Here is a 24,846-nt window from a genome sequence, read left to right as displayed (position 1 = left end):
CACTTTATGTGTTGGATAAATGGCAGCACACAGGACCAAAATCTATGAATACATTAAGGTAAGGTATTTGATGAATCTGATAGTTATATTTAACAGATTACTCTTTCTGGAAAAATCCCAAATGAAGCAAGTTACAACTAGTTATTTTCTCTCTTAAACAATACCATTTTGGATTTGTAATTTATGTTTTATATGTATAATGCTACATGTGGAGAAGAGGGCCTTGTTCCAAAAGTATATAATCTAAACAGACCAACATACATCTACATAGAAGACAGCATGAAAAATGACAGTGACAAACGCCTGTTACTTCCAGACTACGATTCTGATAAATCTTCATTTTCTGTTGTTTTCTTTCCTTGCTTATCTACACACATTTGAAGGAAGGAGTAGGGCTAAAAGTGCTAATGGTAAATGGGAAGAAAATACAACTCAGACTCCAAAGTTTGGAGCCCTTACCTAGGTCATTTTCCACAAAACAGAAGAAAGGAGGGAGGGAAGAACTGAATGAAGATAACATGAACTTCTCCATTAGAGTCAACCAGATTGTTTCATATTATTAACCAAACAAGAAATTATGCCTTTGATCTAAATTCAGGCTCTACTTAAATTAATGTTTTATGTTTCCATTAATAACATAAGACTATGACAGAGCTAGAAGCATCTTGATTTGAGGGACTGATTTCTGCCTTCCTTCTCTTTCCTCTGTCAGCTTTTCCCCTGATTTGGAGGAAATATATTCAAACAATAGACAATTGGGACCTGGGTGAGACTTGATCATAATATCAATAGTTTACTTGGAAAACAGGGAATTCTGGAGGACTCTGATAGTGCCAAGTCCTATGTTACACCCCAAATGCCCCAGCCCTGATTCATCCAACAGAGCTGTATCATGATATTCAGGTTATAGAAACATACCCAGCAAGATCACTTAATGTAAAGCTTGGGGCTTTCTCCGCATATTGTAGCAAGTGGACCATGACAGCTTCAAATAAATTTAGAAAGCAAGGATTTATTTTAACAGAATGCAGGAATGGTAACTTTTCTCTTTTTATTTTTATGATATATATTCAGTGTATTTCATGCTGCTCTTCCATCATTAATAATCTGTGGTCTGTAGAATTTTATACTGAAAAAGTATAAATGCACTAAAGAGTTACAGGAAGAAACTGGAAACAGTGGCAACTAATGAAGCAGGGTTTTGGAAAAACACACCAGATAGATGGATATTGAAATGAGGACTAGTAGAATAGTTAACAATGTTAATACTGAAAATTGCAGCATTAGATTTTCAGGTTAATGCTGCCTTTAACTGACAAACATTTTAAAAGGGCAGACGATGATAGTTCACTTTTGTTGATGGTTTTAGTTAAAATACTGCTATAATATAATCCATTCTTATTGCCACTTAAAAATTGTAAATGTGAGGACTTGTCCAACTGTTCCACTGTGGCAAGGATGTGCATAAGGGAGCCAGAATGTGAATTGTTCAGCACAGGAAAATAAAAATCTTTCTGTAACAGTGTAATGCATGTACATTAGAACACAATATCAAAGATTTTTTAATCAATAGAGCACTTAACTTAGTGTGATCTTAACTCAGATGCCTCGAAAAAAACTAAAATAAATGCTTGACAAAAATAAAGGGCTTAAGCAAAATTTGTCTGTGGCTTGATTTCTACTATGTTAAATTGGCACTTAGCCTCTGAACATTGGTGAAAAATAGTTTAACACTCCATAAATAAATCTGTTCATACCGGGAAAAGATTATACTTGAACCACCATGATAAGTCAGCTGTACAGAAGCATGCTATCTACACATATATACGGCATTCAGTCACTCTGAGCAATCTTTCAGTGTAAATTCTTGAAAAGCAGAATGACATCAAAGCAGCAAAATGTTTCAAAGATTCAATCATACAGATTGATTTCTTCTTATTATTCAGATGTAGGGGTTTAACTGACAAATTGGATTTTATTTCCTAGTTAACTATATCTTTCAATGACTGATCATCATCCAACCCTGAAATAAATGTTACCTGATTAAAGTAGTAAAGGTTAAAACATTTAAAACACATGCTGTAGATCTCAAAAAATCAAGTCAAGATGTGTAAGGGTAAGAATTATTAGAGGATTTATGAAATCTGCCCTGAACAAATTAATTTATCAGTTTAGCCAAAGGCCTGTCAATGAATTCAAGAGCCTTTCAAAAAGGGAACATCTGTTGCATATTTAAAGGTTCTGTTTATAAGGGAATGTAGTGGATTATTCCTTCTGAGAAGGATACACAGTTTACATAAATGTACTTGAAAATTAATTTGGAATTGGTCTTATGCCTTTGAGGATCAGGGGTAATCCCTGGAGGATTCTAACATTATATTAGTCCCCAAGCCTTCTCTGTGACTGAGGAGAGCTAGATTTTGTTTGAAAATGATAAATAGATACATAAATCTGGATAATAATATGGTAAAAACAAATCACTATTGTACAACAGTCAGTTCTGGCTTTTCATGTGTTTAAAGCAAAGAATTAAGACCATACAGGTTTTTTTAGGAAGAAGGTGGAATGCTTTCTCCCTTTTTATGTTTTTCCTGATTTGATTTACTACTATAGGCCTTATTTTGGCTAAGCACTTAAGTACATGACTAATCCCATCATTTTAAAGCAAAGCACTTAAGTAAGGTACCTAAGTCCCACTGAAGCCAACAGAATTAAATTATTTGCAAAAGTGCCTTGCTGCCTAAGGGTGAGAATGGTCATATAAATAAGCATGTTGCTGATTTCAGGTCTTAGTTTGGAAGTGACAAATTTGAGTACTAAAGTACTTTGGAACAAACACCCCAGATTTGCTAAGAAATGGGTTTTTTTGTGCATGCCATCAGCTTTTTAGTTATATTAATGTATAAAGGATATACAGTAAAAGCTGTGTTAACTGGCATTTTACTAACCAGAATACTTTATTATCCGGTATGTACATGAAGTATTTCTTGAACAGGGCCGGGGAGAGGGGGAGCCATGAGGGCAGTGGTTCTCCTCTGAGGGCTCCACAGGTGCTGCCCAGTCAGCCAGCCAGCCATTGGGTAGGGGGAGGGGAAGGTGGTTTGCATGTGGCATCCACCACTGCCGCATTAATTCCAATAACCGGAATTTTTATTTAACCGGCAGCCTCCTTACCCCACTGTGTGTGTGTGAGAGAGATATATGTGTGTATATATATGTAATATATATTCAGCTCTACAAAAATTTAGCCACACACACACCCGAGTGTGTGTTTGCATGTGCATGTGTGTGGCTAAATTGTTGTAGCTACCTATTTCATACTTTTGTACTTTACTTAAAGGGTATTCTAACTAAGAATAATATGAATATAAACTGCAGAAATTCTTGCTATTACACATAAAAGATTAAAGCCCAGTTTAGTTCTAAGACCTCCTACTATCTCCATTTTCCATTAGGGTCAATAATATTAATTTATGGCTATGGTCTCAACCACTTTAATACTGTTAAACAAATGCCTTTTAATCATTAATTAAATTTTAATGTGGAATTTGATGGAACTGATGTGATTGAAAAACTATTAAAATCAACAGAAATTGGCATCGCTTTCAGAGATTATCAGGCCCGATTATCAGGAGTGTTTAGCACTTGTTGTACCTATTGACTGGAGCAGGGGGATTGGTTAGTTAAGTCCAAAGGCTGTCTATACACGTGGTCTGGGGTGTGGGCATTTTAATTAGAGTGGCTCCCAGACAGCTGCTCTAATTAAAACACCACACCACAGTGTCTCATGTATTCATTCTGTGTCTCATGTTTCAAAATGGCTGCAGGGGCACTTTAACTAAAGCTTGTTCAACGAGTTTTATTTTAAAGTGTCTCCATCACCATTTTGAAATACAGGATTCTGAATATGTGTGATGGAGAGGCACGCTGAAACGTAGGAGACTTGATTTATCGTATTCTACTTAGAATGTGTCAAGACACATGTATAGACATGCTACATGTCTTGCCCAAGATCACCCATGCAAATTGGTGATCTTAGGCAACAGAACTGTATCATCATCTTTCTTGGCCCATCTTTGATGCCTCTCTGTCTCCAGGGCCAAAATGAAGAGCTAAAGTCCACATAAAGACTTGAAGGTTTAGCTAAATTCTTGTTGCTTCTTCCTGTACCACAAAGTGTGTGCCCCATCCTTTCTGATGGGCAAATTACTCATCCACGTTCTTATCTCTTGACTCTCTTTTTCTCAAGTTTTTGTACATTCCCCAACCTCCTCTCAACCTCTGCAATCCATTCCAAACAGATGATTCACTTCAGTGATTCTCCACTTTACTGTCCCTAAAGGTCAGTTTTTCCACGTCTCACTTTCAAAGCAGTTTATAGCACAAAGGTCCTGCCTCTTATATACCTTTGAACAGGTATATATTTAGGTTGACTCCACTCTTTCCATTCCATCGTATCTTCAAATCATGTTATATCTTCCTCTATAACAAACCTTTCTGCCTTTTTCCTTCCTGCTTAAGGTGCTCAAAAACATTCCAAAATCTGTGCGCCGAACCTCCATATTAGGATGGGTTTCTGCACTATCACCTAGAAAAACAAAATATGTTCTGTTTAAAAAAAAATGAAACTACTGTATTCTTCCCTAAACAGAGAAACCACATAACTACATACCCATAATCTTTTTTCCTCATTGCCTCTCCCTTTCCTGCTGTATGTTACCTCTTTGCTTGTCTGGCAAATCTATCAATTAGACTTTAAACTCTTTAGAGCAAAGATCCATAGGCAGTGGAAGGGGAAAAATTGGAGGATTGTGGGCTTAACTGCTCGACAGTTAGGTGGGTAGGAAGCTGGCTGCGGGGTAGGACCCAGAGAGTTCTAATGAACAGATCTGTCTCATCCTGGTGAGAAGTGTCCAGTGGTATCCCTCAGTGGTCCATGCTTGGTCCAGTGCTTTTCAACATCTTTATCAATGATTTGGATGTGGGGATGAAGAGCTCACTGGCCAAGTGCATGGACTACACCAAGTTCTGGGGCAGTGTGGTCATGCTTGAAAATAGGCTGCAGATACAGGCAGACCTAGACAGGCTGGCAAGTTGGGTGGATTGGAACTACATGAAGTTCAACACTGAGAAGTATAAGTGCTCCATCCAGTGTAAACAGTCCCCAACATATAGGCTCAGTGGTGCCAATTTGACTAGCACCACAACTAAAAGGGACCTAGGGGTAATAATAGACCATATTATGAGTGTAAGTTGTCAGGTCAATGCTGTAACCCGCAGGGCAAACAATACTCTGGCATGTATCAACCGATGTATCTCAAGCGAAACCAAGGAAGTGATTCTTCTGCTTTATTCAGCATTGATGAGACTGCAGCTGGAGTACTGCGTCCACTTCAACAAGAATGTGGAAAAGCTTGAGAGTCCAGAAAAGAGTTACCTGTATGATCAGAGACTTGCAAGACAAGCCATACAAGGAAAGGCCGAGGGACTTGGAACTCTGCAGCCTAAAAAAGAAGGCCGAGAGGGGACTTGGTAGCAGCTTACCGCTACGTATGGGGAATCTATCAAGGGCTCAGTGAACAACTGTTCACCAAGGCACCCTTGGGAAAAAACAGGAGTAATGGCCACAAACTCCTGGAAGACTGTTTCAGGCTTAACATTAGGAGAAACTTCTTCACAGTTAGAGTGCCCAGACTGTGGAAAAAACTCCATCCAGAGGAGGTGCAATCACCCATTGGCAACATGTAAGGGGTGCATGTGGGTGCATGCCAGCAGCACTTCTGGTTTTGTGATTGGATGCTGGGGGACCCCCCTAACCGGTCGGCTATCAGCTGCTGGTGCCCTTCCAGTATTAGGAGACACCAGTCAGCTATGCAATCACTTACCGTGGATACCTTCAAGAGGAAACTAGACGGTCACCTCGCTGGGGGTCACCAGACCCCAGTTGTCTTTCCTGCCTAGTGGGGAGGGGGAGGGGGGGGCTGGACCCAATGATCTTGCAATGTCCCTTCCAGCCCTTACAATCTATGAATCTTATAAGAGATTCAGGCTGGAATACTACAGCTGGAAACAGCTTATATAAATTAAATCACTGTTCTCCATTGGTTACTTGTGTTTGATTGCTTAACATTGAATCAGTTCCCTCACAAAAATAACACTGATATTGAATTTTTACTTATTGCTTATATCACCAAATATATGTGAGATTACAGTCCTGCACTGCGTGGTGATTTAACAAGCTTGGATTATTGATTAAAGTCTTCTCTGGAGTGCCATATTTAGTGAAGTAACTGTGGTGAGCTTGGGTCACTTTTTGGGGAAATATAATTTGCTTTACAAACTTTGCACATGCTATTTCTACACTGCAAAACCTTAATGCAGAAATTCCATGACCTGTGTATTGTTTTGACATGATGAAATACTATAAGCTGTGATTCTTTGCCAGATGCTCCACAAAAATTGAACTAAAACACTGACATTAAATCACCATCTTTGAGAAGATGGATTTGGGAAGAGATGAGATTATTGCTAGAGCATTCCATGAGTTACAGACTTCTACTTTGACACTTAATACTAATTGCCAAATACACCTAATAGACTTATAAGTACACCTAATAAAGATTAACAGGACCTAAGTCAGACAACATGTAAGCACTTCATCTTATTTTTCCTGGTAGATAATATGCAGAAATAAAATTAGTAATTTGAGTTAGTTCAAAACTAGGAATTACGTTAGAGATGGGTATGAGTCGCATGTTCAGATTCAGATTGAAAATTCAGTGTTAATGGACCTGTTTTGCTTCTACCTCTTTCATGAGGGTCTCTAAAATATTCTGTGGACAATTCAGACTATAAATATTTTTAAATAGTGAAGACAATAACAGTTGGAGTGAACTAACCGCATAGGAGTGATGAGTTTTCCATCCGCTAAGACCTTTAAAACCACGATTGGATATCTTTCTAAAAGATATGGTATAGCTCAAACAGAACTTATACAAAGTTTCCTGGGTAAGTTTCTGAGAGGTAGTTTGCCCTGTGTTATATACAGGGGGCCACACGAAAGGATTATAATCGTCCCTCCTAATTTAAACATCCCTGAAAATGTAGAAAATGAAATTGAATTTCAAGAATAGAAAATATTTGAAAGTGAGATTTTTAAGATATTTTTAAAATTGGAGTTGTGCAGAGGTTGGTAAAATAAGACAAATGCAAGGAGTTGGTTTGGGCATGAGGAATATGTGTGACTGAGGTGTACTTGTATATTAAGACCTGTGAATAAAGACTGCATTAGTTGTTGACTTCCTTAATTTTCTGCTACTTTTGGAAACCTGAACTGTAAATTAGCAAAAGAGGGTAATTGTATAAGTGTGTGTGCACAAGATGCATGCAGACATGCTTTGTGTACATGTGTGTATAAAAATATATAAGTACCTATACACATACATGAATATATATTTAGATGAACAAATATATAAGACTATCTTTCTTGGAATAAACAACAAGTTTTCTGAAATCAATTTTTTTCATGTGTTAATGAAGAGAATGTGTAGGGCATAGCAACTTTAAATAGCATTAACCAAATGAAAGGCTTCCACAGCAACTTGTTTTTGTTAAAAGTAATACAGAATATCAGTTTAGCATTAAAGGCTGCCTGTAGATGTGCAGGGAGCCTGCTCTGACATTTTGTAATTACAGTGTGTAGAAGGAGGGGCATCCTAGTGTCGTCATGTTCTCCCCTAGCGCCCCTTACCGTGTCCAGGTTGTCTACAAAGCACCCTTAATTCTCGCCTGCCACGTGTTTGATGTAATATATATAATAGGGAGGCTGCCTCTTTGTCTCCCTGGACACAGTTTTCTTCCTGTACATTAGCCCAGCTTTGCTAACGGATGTTCCTGCGCACCACAGCCTTATGGGCTATGTGTGGCTCCAACCACCCCTGTACCACACCCCAAGCCTGGCTGGTATACCAGACGTTGTTTAGTCTCATACTCTTTTTGGTTTTCGGGCTCTCTGCAGCCCCTGTCTCGCAACCGCGCCTCTCTGGGCGCTCGTAGAATCACGGCCCCCTTGTCGGGGGCTGGGGTTCCCACTCTGTTGTGGGTCCCCTTATGAGGCCTCCTCCAGCCCTTAATAGCCTCACCCAAACCTCCGGTGTAACCACAAACGAAACACAAGCCCCTAGGCTATAACGTAAGCTCCAGCTGCCTGGCTATAACCACATTCTTCGTGCCACACCAGGGCTGCTCCATCTTTCCCCCAATCTTGGGCTGTACCTACAGTCTGGCCTGTCCTCTTTACTCAGTCCAGCGGAGCTCCTTCCCCTTTGGCTGCCAGCAGGGAACTGCCTGCCTGGTCACAGCCTGGGAGTTATATAGGAACCAGGCCCTGCCCCTTCCAGCCAGCTGACCAGGCAGGTATGAGTCCTTAGCTCCCTTTGGTTGCCCTGGCAACCTGCACCTAGGTGGTTATCCCAGCTCTCCAAGTAGCAGGCACCTTGGTGCCCTGCTACACAGTGCATCAGAGCTGATGTGATTAATCCACTGGCGACATGTAGGGGGTGCACACAGGTGCATATGTACCCCCTGAGCATGGCAGTGCACCCCCACCGAAAAGATGCTGTCTGTGGGAGCTCCGTGCTTAGCACTGCCATGCTCCCACAGCTGCGCTCCCACTGCCACCATGCCCCCCCCAGGGGCACATGGTGTTGATGGATTAATCAAATCTGACTGAGCATGCTAATTAGTTCACTAGCAGCCTCCACATCTTGTGTATCAGTGTCCCTGTGCTTCAGAATGGTGGCAGGGGCACTTTAACAAAAGCTTATTAGATGAACTTTAGATAAAGCGCCCCGCCATCAAATTGCAGGGACAATGATGCACGAGATGCTGTGGGTGCTCTAATTAGAGCAGCTCTTGGAGCATGAGTAAAAATGCCCTAACTGTCCCTTGCTCACTGCCACATCAGATTTTATGAACTGACCAGTAGGTTTGCACTAGGTTCAGAAGTCCAAGTTTCGGACTGAAGTTTTATTTCCAAATGCAATGTTGCTGCAAAATAGCCCTGAGTGTATTGCTTGTATTTCTGCACTGATGCATTTATTAGATTGAGTGCTGATTCAACAGAAATAATCTCTAAACTTCTGGACTCTGAAGTCTGTAGTTTCTGGCTCCACAGAGGTCTGATCCTTCTAATAAAAAAAGGTCAGCCTAGTGCAAAAAAAAATGCCAACATGAACAAAAATATCCCCTCTTCTCCATGAATGCACTGCATTCTGGGTGGTTTAGCAGTTCCCAAGTGCTGCATTCTTTGACTGCCTCTAGTTTACCTCTTTAATATATTTGTAGGCTGTTGTCATGTCCGTTTGATATCTTGTTTAGGCAAGCTACTTTATTTTGTTTTGTGCACTGTATGAATAATGGCTGAGAAATAATATAGGGGAGGGCCAACTTATAAAACACATTATATTTTATTCAGAATGTGGAGTCAAATTTTGCATTTTAAGTAGTCTTTAAAATCTTTTACTTTAACTTCAGCACTGTTTTTTATAAATCATATGGGGGGGGAGTGTGTGTGTGTGTGTAGAGCTTTTACATTCTAAGTTATTTTAAAATCTCACAGTTACAGACTATTATGGCTGGAACAGTTAATGAGGCAAATGACTTAAAACCCCGCCAAAAAGAAAACTGTATATTTTGTGGGATCTAAAATGTATGTCTTCAAGTTGGTGGCTTTTTTTGTCAGCATTTATGTTTACATAATGGCACCAAATGGCAATACGTCTACACAGATGCAGTGCAACTATCTGATAGCTAATTGTAGTGGTGCTTCTCACACTGGGATTCTAATTTATGATGAAATTAGTTGGTTGTCTGTACAGGAATAAAACACAGTGCATCTACAGAATGAGTTGTCCATTCCATATTTTATCATGTCAGGTGAGAGAGGTACTCAGAAGAATCAAAATGTGCATTGTTTTCCTTGTCAGAACATGGTTGCATCTCTTTTGATGTTGGGAGGGCTTTCAGAACAGGGACTCTTGGTGACTAATACAGGCAACTTGACTATATCAACTAAAAAGATGAAATTAATATAAGCGCTAGATTCTTGAGAAAGGATTTTATTCTATTTTTGCTATTCTTTTTTCATTGATTTTGCTCTTTATTTCCTTTCATATGTGTTGTCATCAGTGAAAACAACTGGCTAATTGAGACCAGGGGGAGCAAAGACTTTTTTTTCTAAGGCAAAAAGGATTACGGGAAACCAAACTCAGCTGTAATCTCCATAAAGCATTTCTACGACTACTATTCCTGATGGAAAGCTCTGTTCTAAAACCATTTTTATTTGTAAAGTGAAATGTGTAACACATAATAAAAGATCCTCTGAAGAATAATTATGTTGATTCAGTTTAACCAGGCCCAGAGCATGACTGGGACTGATCCACCAGTCTTCCAAGCATTCGTGTGCTTTTTTTTTTCCCCAAACATACAGACCATTCTACACAAATATCTGTTACAAATCTAGTAGAGCCGACAAGCCTCATTATCCAATCCCCACTTCAGGCAATCATGAAAGCTGAGTGTTGCTGACATGATCCATTTATGTACACTATTTATTTAAGGACGGAACTTCAGATTTTACTCAAATCACCCTTTAACCAGACACTTTGGGGAAATGAATCAATACTTCATAACACTTGTGGAATCAGTCTCTCGGGTTTAGTCAGACTAAGCAACACATCTTCTGGCAGACAAACATTAAAAGAGTTTAGCAACAGGTAATAATAATCAATCACAGTATCAAGGCTTCTGAAAGTTTAGGAAGATTTAGATTTGAAGAGTGGGCAAGTCCCCTGTTAGGAGAGAGTGAGATGACAGTGTAAAAGATATATGGTTTGCTGATTTAAACTTGTTAAATGTCATGTATTTTCTGTATGGAAATCTTATGCAAAGAGCTCCTATGGCAGCCTAGCTGACATGTCCAGATGTGCATTTTCATTTCTGTGGACTGGGAATGGTAAGGTAAGAGAGACTTGCTTGGGGGAAGGAAGGAAACATATGGAGCAGGAAAGGAGATTGCCCCAAACTGTTACATAACTACAGGCTACTAAACAACCCACTTAGTGTGTAGGGTGCTCTCTCATAAGGTGCATGATTTGCCCGTGCAGCAAGGCATGTCCCTAAGACCCAAGATTTTCTCTCACAGAAATGTATCTATACCCCTTCTGGTTGAAGGTGTTATGGATGGGTTATCAAAACTAATAACTAAGTAGGTGTATTAATAGGAGGCATGCATTTGATAAGGCATTGCTCATTGTGCATGTCTTTTTAGTACCGGGCCAAATGTTGAACCTGCCTTTGGAAACTGATTTAACTGGAAGCAAGAGCTCTGAGAACATACTTATCTGTTTATGCCAGGGCTGAGTTTGGCCCACGACCTTCCTGGGTCTTTACTGATATACACACACTCAACTGAAGAAGAACATGTGAAATACTGCCCATGTAGCAAACTGCCTGTAAGAGAGACAAAAGCACCCTCTGATCTTAGTCCCAATCCTGGTTTTGAGGTCAGTCTAGCAATACTTTTCATAGTGCTTTTTAGTTAATATCACTTTGCTTAACTTAATTTACAAAGTTTGAAGGCACCTATGTTTCTCACTGAGTAGGATTTGTGGATGTTCACAATCTCCTTTATTTCAGACAAACCTGTGGAGATTGACTGGTCAGAGGTACCCTCTGAGGGTCTGATGGCAGTAATCTTTTTTCGTGTCAATCTCACCTTTCAATGGTTATGAAGTACCATTGTGTTAGACCTGAAATGATTTTGGTTGGTAGTTTTTCTGAATGCTTAACTCTACTTTCTGTCTCTATTTGGTTCCTGCCTGCACATAGTCTTTGAATTCTCTAAAGAAACCTAAATCAAAATAAAGTCAAATGTGAATAGAGTTCATATTTAGTACAGGTTTTGGATAAATATTTGAACTTTGAAGAACTGTTAGCAGCACTGAACCTGATTTTTTACAAAATTTCCATATATGGTATGAGATATTTTAGACAGCATAGCAAATACCTTATAGCTTGAGCTGAAAAGAACAGATTTCTGGAAGCATGGAATTTATACTGTAAAATCTTTTAAAGATATACTATAGGTGTACATCCACTCATTTACCTTTCAAAATATTTTCATCATCATGGGCCCTTGTCCTAATAGGATTCTTCATAAAAAAGACCTCTTCCAAGTGGTCCTTATTCTTTATTGCAGGGTTTGGCAAGGTTTTGCTGCTATGGGCTGCTGCTTCTGACCCAGCCGTGCTGTGGGCTGGAAATCTCCATATCCCAGAGCACCCAAGCCACCTTCAGTTAACTTCAATGATGGTTCCTGTCTCCAGTCACAATGAACAGGGGCAAGTTCAGTGGCAAAGGTAAGTGTAGGCATAGATCAGCAAGGAGGGCTGTGTAGGGGGGCACTGTGGAGGGGATGGGTGTGTTGTGGATGCTTAATGCCACCCTGAGCTCTTTGCAGACTGGATGCAACCCCTGGGTATTAGTTTGCTGACCCTTGCTCGATTGTTAATTTGCTAACCCTTTTGCACCTGATGGCAAAAGAGACAGATCCTGACTGTTATCATCCAGGAGATAATTTTCATGGTCAAGGAAAACCGCTGGCTTAAACCTTGGCAGAGCTTGTATCTCTAGTAGCCATATCCATGTAGACAGGTACCAGAAGAGAGATGGGGCCTGAATGTAGTGGGGAATTGAACCCAGCAACTGAAATGGGAGTTCTGCCTAATTAAAACTTACTTCTACGCTTAAGGTTATGGAAGTTTTATCATTGACTTGGATGTAAATAGGATCAGGTCTCTGGAGCACTTAAATTGAGTCTGCTATTTACTTATTACCAAAACTAGCATGTTGGACCAAGAACTTTAACTTACTTGATTCTACAGTGAAGTTGTGATGCTGCATTTGTGACATCACTGCAATGTATTATGTTCTATACAGAAGATTATGAGCTCACCACAGAATCAAGTAGAAGAGCAGCAGCACCACGCTGGAGAGACTCCTTATTAAACCCAAGCATTTCCACATAGAATATTAATGCAACTTTCCTCTGGTATCGATGTACCTATTCTTCAAGCATGGTTCAATGTGAAAATTCTGCTTGGAAGAAGTATTGCCTACATTCTCACTTATTTTCCAGGATTTTAGGCAGCTGCTGTATATTAAGTATTGAAGGTCACTATTTGGCCAAGGAAGTGTTTATTTTGTTAATTTTTTATCTGTAATGCTATCCTGTTTTCAGCTAAGGTTTTATGAGGCTATGTTTCTTGTCACATTCTTTTTGAATGAATATAGTTAGTGAAGGATTGCCTGTATATTTTTTTAAACAATATAATTTATTGGTACTGTACTGCATTTAATTTTTAAGCAAACTCCTTCTATTTGCAGGGGGCCAAACTGTTGTTTGCTGTTACACAGGTTGTGTTAGTGCTTATTCATGGCTATTTTCCTATTGGTCTAATATATTTAGTTACTGAAACATAAGTAATATTTCATTAACTGTTATTTGTACCAAATCCTGGCCCCAGCACAGTCAAAATAATCAGATGGAAACATCTTCCATCACATGTAGTGGAAATGTAGGAGTGATTCTGAGTCATTATTATTGCCATTTGGCTGTAGTAATACTGTGGTTCTATTGGAGGGGGTGGGGGGCAGTGGAAGAATAGCTGATGGGATCATTTAGGGTGCCTGTAGACGTGCGAGATATCTGCTCCGATGCACTGTAATTACGACGCATTGAACAGACTCGATTAACTGAGTCAGTGGGAATATGCTAATTAGCATGCTCCAGCAGACTCAGCATCTCTTGTATCCAGCATCTCCGCATTTCAAAATGGTGGTGGGGGCCCTTTAACTAAAGTCTGTCAAACAGGCTGGCAAGCTGATCCCCCGCCAGCCAAGGGTTGCTCCACTCCAGCTCAATGTGCTGGAGTGTCGCACATGTAAATGCTGCAAGTGGGAGAAATAAACTGGGGCATGAACTGTGCCAGAGTTTATTGCTGCATACTAATTGTACAAGTAGATGCACCCAGGGTATAGGAAACGTTAACAGAGCTTTGCTCTTCACTGTATCAGATGTTGTTACCATATGCAGGATATCTGAGCCTAAGTGCAACTGTACCAGCTTGTTGCTGTAAAGCATGGTTTCTCAACCTGTGGTATGAGTACCCCTGGGGGTACATGAGACACAGGCAGGTGGTACGTGAGTATTCCAACACTCTCTCTCTTGCCCCTTCCTCCTCTCAAAACTATGGCAAAAAATTTGGTGCGCTGCACTTTAAATTCCCCAGTAATAATTTGGCGTGCTGTACTTCGTGTGACACTTGGTTTCGCCCTCCTAGCTTTGGGCAACATCACCTCTAGCCCAGGTACATACTTGAGTTGTGCACCCCTGGTGTAAAAGGTGGCAACCCTACGCACACCAGATCAGACATCTGCCATATCACAGCCTTATATACACAGCCCTTCTTCCAACATATGGCACACATTAGTCTGTAATTATAAAATCCCCTGGAAAATTGAGTGTTGGGGGTACTTATTAAAATTTTCAAAAGTTAGGGGGTACTTGCTACTTAAAAGGTTGAGAAACACTGCTGTAAATTACTTGAGCTAGGCCAGAGTTTACTCTTTAATTAAAAGAATAAAAATCAACCTTATATGATTATAATTTGATGTTCAATAAAATACAACCCAAGGGAAAGAAAAGAAAAAGCTAAAGCCAGATCTACAAAAGCTATTTTTTGATGCTGCACCTATTACCTGAGGCATTTAGATTTGACAAGATAACTATATTTTGTTAATTTGTGCCATAGATGGAGAGATTCACAAATAAACATAATTTCTATATTACAAAGAGATCAAAATTGTTTTAAACCCTGCTCTCCCCCACAAAAAGCATGGATTCTGCAGCACAGCAAGTAAAAAAATGTGATGAGTTTGATTGTCTTATGATTTTACTTCTACAAACTATTAAAACTATTTTTAAAGCCATAATGCCCTGCAAACACAAGTGCTTGATGTAAAACTGCTACTAAATCCTTGCTGAGCATAAGGCAAGTCTTTCTTTCCATCACTTTTATTTTTGCAAGAGCAAGCTAGTTTGCCAATTTCTGATGAAGTAATTAGTGAGATGGTTTTGCTTCCATGGAAGCTCTTCTAATAAGGAATGCACTCCTTGGTTACGGCATGTTTGGCCTATATTGAGTAAAATACGCCATAAAAATTGTATTTTATTCCACCTATTGGAGGAGATTCACTACAATACACTGCCTTTCCTCTTTGTAACGCCAAAACAATCCTATCCAACCTCTACCATAGTACCATAGTCACACTTCTAATTCCAGGAATTATGTTAGCAACAGTATAATCATTATTATATAAATATATTATTATTATTATAATTATTTTGTTTTAGTGTATTTTTCCACTCCTGTTCCCTATAGATAAAACTGGCAGTCGCATTGGGATGAATGGTATTTACTGTAACAGTTCTCTTTTGCCCCAGTCTCAAAGGCTGCTTTTATGGCATTTGCTCAAATCCAGTTGTCCTCCCACATTTCAAGCTGGATTGAAGATTAGAGTACAAAGACAAGAAAAATAAAGACTAGCAGGGTAAACTGGAAGCCTAACTAAAAACACAGGCCAAAAGAACTGGCAAGTAACACTACTCAATAAATTAAAAGGACATGTTTTCTTTGTGAACTCTAAGATTCAAGTGGATACTTATCACTAGAAGCCCTAAAAACATGGGGAGGTGTGGTGTCTAATCTTGCTGCCATATAAAGAACCAAAATGAATATATTCTGGGCCCATTCATTTTTTCCCAAGGAAATAATATTCTGTAACTTCAGCCGGTTTCACCTATGAATGCACAGAAGCCTCAGAAAAGAAAGGAAGCCATCAAGTAGGGTGACACTGTATTAGCTCTAAAACTTGATTCTAAATTTCTGAAATGTCGGTATCGTACAAGTGAACTGCATTTACTTAAAAGCAACATATAGCAACATTCTCTATTTTCAGAACCCTCAGCCAGAAGGAACACATTAACAGTCTATCAATAGTCAGGCCAAGACATGGCAGGAGCAAATGCAGACAGTAACATATATTAATGCAGTTAAACTATTCAAGTAGGTAAGGAAGTATTTTTATTGCACTATTTTGGAAGGTTTTCTTGAAAAAAACTCAACATTTTTTGAGGGACCAAAGATGGTATTTTTCATAATTCTCAAATCCTTGAATATAGTTTCTTTTGAATGGCTTTTTTGTGTGGGGGGGGAAGATCAGAAAACTTCCATTTTCACTTGTAAAAATGTTATGGCTGAGTGTTAATTTCCCATTCAGATTTGTCTTTGGAGATCATATGAAAGAACGACAGGACCAAATTCAGGGGTGTTTGTAAAGTGGTATAAATTAACACTCCTCACGCTTTGACTTGTTAAGACTTCCCTATGTATTCCACCAATAGTAAGACAAGTTCCAGCAGCTTTTAAGTGAATAGTTATTATTCTATGAGTTACTTTTTCTTTGTTTTGTAGGTATGATTAAGTAAAAGAAAAAAATCAAAGAAATTACCATTCTCCACTTCAACTGTATCACACCAGGCTTCTAATTCAAGTATTAAGATGAAAAAGATACATAAGTTAGTTATTGCTTTGTCTAGTTTGAAAGTTGATGCTAGATACCCTGAAAGCAAATGGTACCTAGAAAAAAGTATTACTTAAGGTCACAGAAAATATAACTGGAAGGGCTCTCATGAGGTCATCCAGTCCAACCTCCTGCTCATGTACAAGTATAGCATCTCCAATTGCTTATAAACAGGAATTTCAACTGAAAGGATATACAGCCACTGCTGTGGGTGGGAGAGAAGTGAAATAGCTACAAGAATCCAACTATTAGCAGTCTGCCATCAGACCTGTGTCTCTGCATAGAGTCCATGTCAGCAAATATAATTCACTATACTGCCACTGCATAATAGGTGTATTGCAGTACATGCCAAATGAGCATCATAGCCAAAATCAAGTTTCCTGCTGGTATTTATACATAAATATTCACTGTGCAAGGACTTCTTTCTTTTTAAATAGTGCATTTGGATACTCTTCTCAATATTGTCTATGCAGTTATTTAGCTAGCCATCCATCACAGCGCTGGGCCTAAATTTAAAAAGTCATACAATTCAACAAACTAGTTGATAACAATTTATTCTTTCTGTTCTGTCTCAAATGATTGTTTTAAGGGATTGGCTGGAGGAATCAACAGCACAAAAACCCAAGCAGTTCCCCCGCCCCAGTATGCGCAACAATACTGGCACTAGAAAAGAGTCTACGGTAAAATGCTGATTGTTACAAAATAGGGAGCAACAGTTCCATATGCTATGACAAGTCAGTATAGCAGTCTCCCAAGTTGAAGTTGCCTCTCCTTCAGCACCAATCCCTTTCACAGTCTTATATAGATTTTTAAAGGCAAGCATAGGAAAGGAGAAAGTCCATTGCCTCTCTCTTACTGAATGCGTCAGGTCTTTGTTTTCACTGGGTGTGTATTTGCACCAGCTTAAAATTACTGCACAGTCAGTTATTGCAGAACAAGTGGGAACAGGCCAGAATCTACATGAGCAGGCATTAACATGCTTTTAACACTACGTGTGGACAAACTTGGGACTAAAGTTAGTCCTAAGTCAGTCCACACACACAGTGTTACTGCACCTTACATGTGTGTTACTGTGCGGTAACTAATTGGGCGTAAATGCGATACCTGCATAATGCTTGTATCGTGCAGGTATCATATATATGCCCAAGTCAATCTAAGTTGCCATATTTATTGAGTAGTACAGGTGCACACATGTAGACACATGCCAGTACTGTGCAGTAATTCTGGTTACTGCACAGCAAATGTGCATGTGTAGACGCACCCACTCAGTTTGGCTGCACAGAAATACCAGAGCAATTCTTCTGTTGTGAAGAACTCAGAAAAACTGCTCCGAACTCCTACTTGAAATCTCTGGGTCTACCTTGTGAACTGCATTTGTGCCCCTAACCATGCTAATAGTGCCTGGCACCCTCAAGAGACTCTCAAGACACCCTAGCATGCCACCGCACCCTGGCAGAGGGTCCCTGCTTGACACCAATAGCCCTTTACCCCCTGCAATGTGTACCTTGTTCCACCTTGCCCCGTCTCTGTGACTTCCTCTCAGGTACAAGACAGCCCTTTGACTTCACCCTGCTTAAAAAAGAGCCCCACCTTCATACTCTGCTCAACTGCAGGGTGCCTCGCACTCCCCCATGGGGCACTGCAGGCATAGCTAAGCGCAGGCAGGCACATGCCCCGGTGGGCCACACCCTAGCCCCGCCCCCAGGAGGAGGCTATCGCGAGAATTCCAGAACCCCTCCCAGCAGCTTTCTCTGAAGCAGGCGGGCGAGCAGCCCCGCCCTCCGCTGCGGCTCCTTTAAGGTAGAATCCCGGTGAGGCGCTAGTTCTCGCGAGACTAGGACGACAGAACCCCGCAGCCTGCGGCGTGAGTAGGTGCGGCGGCTCCAATGGCGGAGCCTGGAGAGGGGGATGGAAGAAGAAGAGAGGAACTCTGGCCCCGACCCCGGCCCCGGGCCCTTCGGGAGGCAGTGGTGAGCGTTATCGCCGAGTGACGCCCAGTGCTTACACCGCGGGGAGCAACCGTTACCGAGTGGAAGAAGGCTCCTCCCCCGAGGCGGCTGCGCGCGCAGCGCCCCTCACGTGCGCTCCGTGACGTCGGCAGCAGGCAGAAGCGCTGTGGCGGGGCTGGGTGGCGAAGGGGGAACGCTGTGCCCCTCCCCCCGTCCCTCTTCTCCAGGGCTGCAGTGGCAGAACAGGGTGCTACTGGGTGCCCCCTGGGGACCGTCCCAAGGCTTTGCTGTCTTCTTACCCCTGGGTGCAGTTTTAACACCTTTGGTACCTTTTCCATGGAAGGGACTGATGACTTAGGCCGCTGACTTAGGTTAAAGACCTACCGCCAGTAAAGGAGTGATCCAAGCATGATCCGGGCAGGAAGGGACCATGGGTCAGGGTCACGTGCCAGTTGCCGGGCTGCGTCCAGAGGTGGTAAAGCACGTAGTAAATTAATGGGCAGCCGGTTAGATTCATGGTGAGCACTTCTGAATCAGTTGGGTGTAATGTGTTGCGCAGCAGTGCCAAGGTTTGCCAACGGTTAGCCTCCCTTTGACGAAGCCTTGTGCTTGTTTCCCCGGTCGGTGTGTGGTTGACTTTCCTAACCAGCATATTTTGTTCGCAGAAAGCAACATGTGAGGCTTCAAGACGTAGGACAGAGGGAGTACAAACTGCAGCAGTACAGTTATGAACAGCACTGTTGGCATTTCTTGCCCCAGAAGAGGGTCTACAGTAAAATGGTGATCTCGGTCATGATTGGTGCTCTGCTTCTAAAAGGGGAATGGCTGGCTTCTTTTCCTTCCGTCAGTTAGCAGGTGATGCGAACTCATTGACTTCCCCGTTACGCTTCCCTCCTCAAGATTTAATACATTGGTGTCACAGCGTTCTGCGCTTGTAACAAGATGTGTGAAGATATTGGAGGTAAGTTAATATTTATTTGCCCTTTTTTTGGAGGGTGCTGGGTTTAATCCAGATCTGTAGAATGCAGACATAAAATAAGTGCAAAGTACTCTTAAGACTGTGGCAAAACACAAGTTGAATGTTTTATTAACTTTATTGGTAATTGAGCATAGAAAGCTACTTAATTTTCTGATGCAGTGCTTTTTCTGTCAGAAAATACTGATTTGTTGGAAGTTATGCACTTAGCATAAATATTGGTTTGATGACATTTTGAGTCGAGGAAGAAATAAATACATTTATTCCAGTAAGGTCAAAAATTCTGTTTTGACATCCTTAGTAAAATGTATTTTGCCTCTTGCTTTTGTGCTGCACTTCCATGTAAATACCTATATTTACAAAACTTAAGATGTAGGATTTGGAATGAAATCTTTCTCTTGATTCAGAATGGTTTCTTTTGAAATCTTTTTTTTTGTTTGGAATAGAAAAGCTTCAAGAGTTGTGGTATAAAATGGTAGAACTCAGTGTGGATACAGTTAGATCAATATAAATGTACTTTTATTAATGTATCGTGCAGAAAAGGGAATAATTCTTATATCGGTATATGTACTTTTATAGTGGTAAAACTGTGTCTATGCTCAGCATTGTCTCAATATTGTATCCCTAACTAAAGGAGCTATAAGTTGCAAAACCTGTTTGTGGATCAGGCTGTAGTGAATCATCAATAGTATCTGCAGTTTTTTTATGGTGCTACCATATTGGATTTTGTCACAAGGATGATCTTATTTCCATTACCCTTACCTTCTGTTCCTCTTTCCTCTGATTTAATTGTACTCAGTTGTTTCATATTGTGTTTGAAGCCATTTGTGGGATGAGCTGTAATCTTTCAGTATATTAATACTATGATTTGCACAGTAGGATCCTAACCTGACTAAATGTTGGACTTTTACAGCAATACAGATAATTAGCATTCATAAAAATCTCTTCAACGATCAAAGTTTTTTGATTCACACTTGGTTGTTAGCATTCTTCTGGCCCTATACACTCTTCATATACCTGGAAAAATTGTTTTAGCTTGTTTTAAAATAAAGGTGCTCCACACTCAAATCGTATTTTAACTGCAAGTTTTCTGTTTCTTTATTAGGCATCATATCTAATACCACTGTAATTGAATGACTGCTAGAATATTTTCTCTTTTTTCAGGAGACTTTCAGACTTTAAAAATTTTAACAGACGGCTGTATATTGTCACTTTATGTATAATTACAGTATTTAACTTCATCAGTTTTAGTTCCCAATTTTGCGTATACGTTTTAGGTAGAGTGCAGTTCATCCTTTTCATTAGGTACTTGAAACATGATGTATCTAAAGGTAGCAAGGACACTATTTAGTTAAAGATATGTCATTCTAATTTGTAACTAATTCCTGTCCTGAAAATGTATAGACCTTGCAGGAGCCAGGGATAACCACCAAGGAGCCATCAGGAGAATATTAACTTGTGGGTTTTCACATTATAAGAGTGGTCTGGGGAGAGGCCAGAGGGTTATATTTCTACTCAGAATCCAAGGAGAAGAACAGATGGCTAGCTGAAAGTGAATTTTTACTTAAGTGTTGGAGTCAGTGCAGAAGAGTGCCTAGGAAGGTATCTTTTCATTGCTGTGAAGTAGAACCCTCTTCTGTTGTTCAAGACTCTTTATTTGGTGCTCCTTCCCTGTGTAGAGTTCATATGCAAAGTTCTGTTGTTTCTCATAACTTTTCCAGGCAGTAGAGGAGTGAAATTTAAGATTACCCACACAGTTCTGGTGAGCAGTGATGAAACAAATCAATCTGAAGATTATGGAGACAGTTTCACTGTATGGCGCTCAGTAGCAAATTTTAGAAGACCTCATTGCCTCCATTCAGTTTGCCATGGTTACTTATTTTGTACCCACTGGGCTGCGTCCACACAAGTGTGGACATTTGTTTCCCTGGGGATAGGAAGCAGTGGCACACTTAAGGGTTTTGCGGTCTTCCTTGATTCTAATGCTGCGGAGCCTGGCCAGCAGCTGAAGTGTTGCTCTGGCCAGCCAGGCTCTGGTTTTGGGCAGTGCACACTGCCCCTGCGTGCATCGCTCCACCTTTTTCTTGGTGCAGGTTTTTTTGGACCTTGGGATGTCCAGGGGTCAAAAAACCCATAGCAGCTCAGAGAACAGCTGAATGTGCAGTATGTGGTGCCACAGACGTGTCTGCAGCGCCACATACCATACGGTCTTGCTTGTCTGGACACAGCCATGATGGCTCACTTATTTCCTTTAAAAACACTTGAATTTTATGATAGCTGATGTTTTTCAGTCTCTTCATGACAATTATAAATGGATTTTTCAGATCCTTCTGTTCAGTCGTCCTTGCTGAGTTGAGAATTGTATGCAGAATATACATAATGGAACTGTTACAGTTTTCAGGTTCTGAGTCCAGTCTGATGTAAATTCAGTAATTAATGATATGGACAGCTTGGTGGATCAGAAATTAAGTGTGGGCAGCACCAATTCCTTCTACATGTCTTTTTAAATTCATATACAAAGATGTGTTTCTGTCTAAAATGTGAACTGCTTCACCTCTTTTGCTTAACTTTCTTGTCATCGTCCTACTTCTCAACATATTTGCACTTATGACAGAAATTGTCTATACAGAAGTGCAAATAGATCAGTCAGAATTATTTTAAGTAGACTGACTCTCTGTTCAAGTCATCTAGTCGGATAATTACAGGCTTGAAACCTGCAAATCGTTACACATCAGTGGATCCCTTATGTCTGTAGGACTTAGTATCTTCATGGAACAGCTAGTGGCACCAAAGTGTGTGATTTTTACCAAGTGTTTTTTCTTTAATTTTATATTGGTGTCTGTTTCTGTTCATAATGCATTACTTTGTGCATGTACCGTATTTGATTAAGTGAGGTAGGGCTCACAAAAGCTTATGCTCTATATTGATTTAGTTAGTCTATAAGGTGCAGATCTACCCTATGTTACCCATGTTCGTCTGAAGTCAGGGAGATCTACAACTCTGTTTCTTCAGAAAGAAGCATAGTGTAGCTTTTATTCTAATCTTATTTTTATGTGCATTGTGTCTTTTTTTTTTTTTTTTAGTAAATCCAGTATTATTGTGTAAGTTTGACCAAGCATTCTTTTTTCAACACGTTTATATGTTGTCTTTTCTTAATAGACAGGTGGCATGTTGGAGAGAAATGCCTTGCACCATTTCCTGGAAGTGAGAAACTTTGCGAAGCCACAATAAAGTCTCTTGAAAAAGATAAGAATGGAAAGTCATTTGCATTAGTATCATTTTTGGACTCTGAAGAAAAGAGAATAGTAATAACGAAACTCTGTAAAGTCAAAGCTGATCGCTGGAAAAGCTTAATATTTGATGATGAAGATCTGGAAAAGCCTTATTTTCCTGACCGAAGGCTTCCATCACCTGCAGTTGCTTTTGAGTTATCTGAAAATGGAGACTGTATCCCTTATACAATTAATAGATATCTGCGTGATTACCAAAGGGAAGGGGTCCAGTTTCTATATGGACACTACACTCATAAAAGAGGGTGTATTCTTGGCGATGATATGGGTCTTGGAAAAACAATTCAGGTATCATTTTTCTTTTTTACTTTTTTTTTTAACGAGTAGCTAAAGTACACCTTTATGAACCAAATTACGTATAAAGATTAACTATATTTTAAAGTCACCTATTTAGGAAGTTGAAGTTGTGTGTGTATCTTAGCTGGAATCCCAATACAAGTCCTATAGTTTCTATGTTCTGAGAATTGCTACACATGCATTGTAATACAAGTGAAATAATTCTTGCCTCGTAAAAGTACTTGCAGCATCTTTCTGGACCATCACAGCTACTGTATCACTCTTATACTGCCATAAGTATTTTTGACATTCACACAATGGTTTGCATTGTTTTTCACTTATTGTCAAGAAAAGAAAAATTTGTGCTGCTCTGAGAAGGACTGTATCTTTACTTCCATCTCTAGAGAGCTTGACCAGATTCATCCTATAATTAGAGCCAAACAGTTTTACTGTATTGTTGTCTTCCCCATTAGAAATCCAAATGTTTTGATTTTGGCTCCAGTCATTATAACTAAAGATGTGAGACAAAATCTTAATGCAAAAAATGGCAGCATTTTTCATCTATTTTGTATCAGGTGGATGGGGTATTCTTTATCTTGTTTGAACTAGAGAATTTTTAAGTTGGAGACATCCTCCTCTTTTGTATATCAAGTCGCTGTGCTGTCATTGTCAGGTTCTGGTCTGAGCTCCTGTCATCCATAAACTCAGGAATTTAGACTGACAATTTTCCTTGCTCCCTCCAGCATTAGAAGTTTCACTAACTTTATAAGCTTTTCTTTTTATTATTATTATTATTATTATTATTATTATTATTATTATTATTATTTTGGAAAGAGAAAAACATTTGAATTTCTAAAATATCTTTTTAGGATAACATTCATAAATGCACTGAAGATTTATGTCTTCCTGTTGATGCTGTATCATTCTCATTTTGAATGAAACTGAACTGCCTGATTTGCATTGTGCTCCAACCAACTTACCTTCCTCAAATTTCTTCCTTTTAATGTCAGTTTGAGAACTAATCAAGTGAACTCATAAGCAGCAGGTATAGAAATATTTTTGTATTTTAAATCACAAATACGTCATATTTGGCAGAAATTTTAAAGCCGCTCACATTTAAATAGCCATTTTACTGCATATTACTTTTTTATTTGACTTGCTTACACTACTGTTAGCATTTTATGGTGTCTTGTTTATAGCACTTTCCTGCCTTCAGCTCTCTCTCAAAGGATGATCAGTTTAGATTACATTTTTCATATAAAAATTGTCAGTTTGTTTTTAATATATGAAACAAAGAATTGTCAGGTGTTTGTTTTTTTTACTTCAGCTTGATGGACCTGTTTTGCTGCTGTTTTTAAATAATCATCCAAATAATGAAAAACAAATTGTAAGCAGGTCGGTGTCATTAGTCACTGTAAAGAAAATACTTTCATCAAGCTGAATGTAGAATTCCATCTCTAGTATGCTGCTAGGTTTTTTTGTAACTAATTTTGTTACAAATTTTGTTTGTTTTGTTTGAATATTTTTTGTCTTCAAAATAGAGACCGGGATTTGTAGAACCTTGGTTATCCAGAAGCTAGCTCCCAAAGACCACAGTAGAGCTGGGTAATAGTGACTAGCATGCTTGCAGTGGCATGTAACTGTCTGGAAC

The 24,846-nt window shown here is 39.7% G+C and overlaps 1 protein-coding gene and 1 long non-coding RNA gene across 6 annotated transcripts in view; one reads left to right on the top strand and one right to left on the bottom strand.

Annotated features, from left to right (window-relative positions):
- Positions 1 to 992: 992 nt before the first annotated feature.
- On the bottom strand, positions 993 to 18,345 carry LOC149868453 (uncharacterized). The gene is made up of 2 exons (XR_016441253.1): positions 18,209 to 18,345; positions 993 to 4,588 (listed from the first exon to the last, which is right to left on the bottom strand). It is a non-coding gene; the product is annotated as an uncharacterized LOC149868453 (long non-coding RNA).
- Positions 18,346 to 18,519: 174 nt separating this feature from the next.
- Positions 18,520 to 24,846, top strand: part of ERCC6L2 (ERCC excision repair 6 like 2) — a 108,887-nt gene continuing 102,560 nt past the window's right edge. For 2 of the 5 annotated variants that reach the window (XM_090038598.1, XM_090038602.1), the window contains exons 1-3: positions 18,520 to 18,674; positions 19,319 to 19,614; positions 22,789 to 23,207. In XM_090038598.1, the coding sequence (XP_089894724.1) occupies positions 19,596 to 19,614; positions 22,789 to 23,207 (438 nt within the window). In that variant the 5' untranslated portion in view covers positions 18,520 to 18,674; positions 19,319 to 19,595. The other 3 variants (XM_090038601.1, XM_090038599.1, XM_090038600.1) reach the window with 3 other exon arrangements.

This window comes from Crocodylus siamensis, chromosome 3, assembly GCF_052110815.1.
Source record: "Crocodylus siamensis isolate JL-2025a chromosome 3, ASM5211081v1, whole genome shotgun sequence".
Lineage (NCBI taxonomy): Eukaryota > Metazoa > Chordata > Crocodylia > Crocodylidae > Crocodylus > Crocodylus siamensis.
The sequence above is the reverse complement of the archived record's forward strand: the minus strand, read 5'-3'. Positions and strand labels throughout refer to the sequence as shown.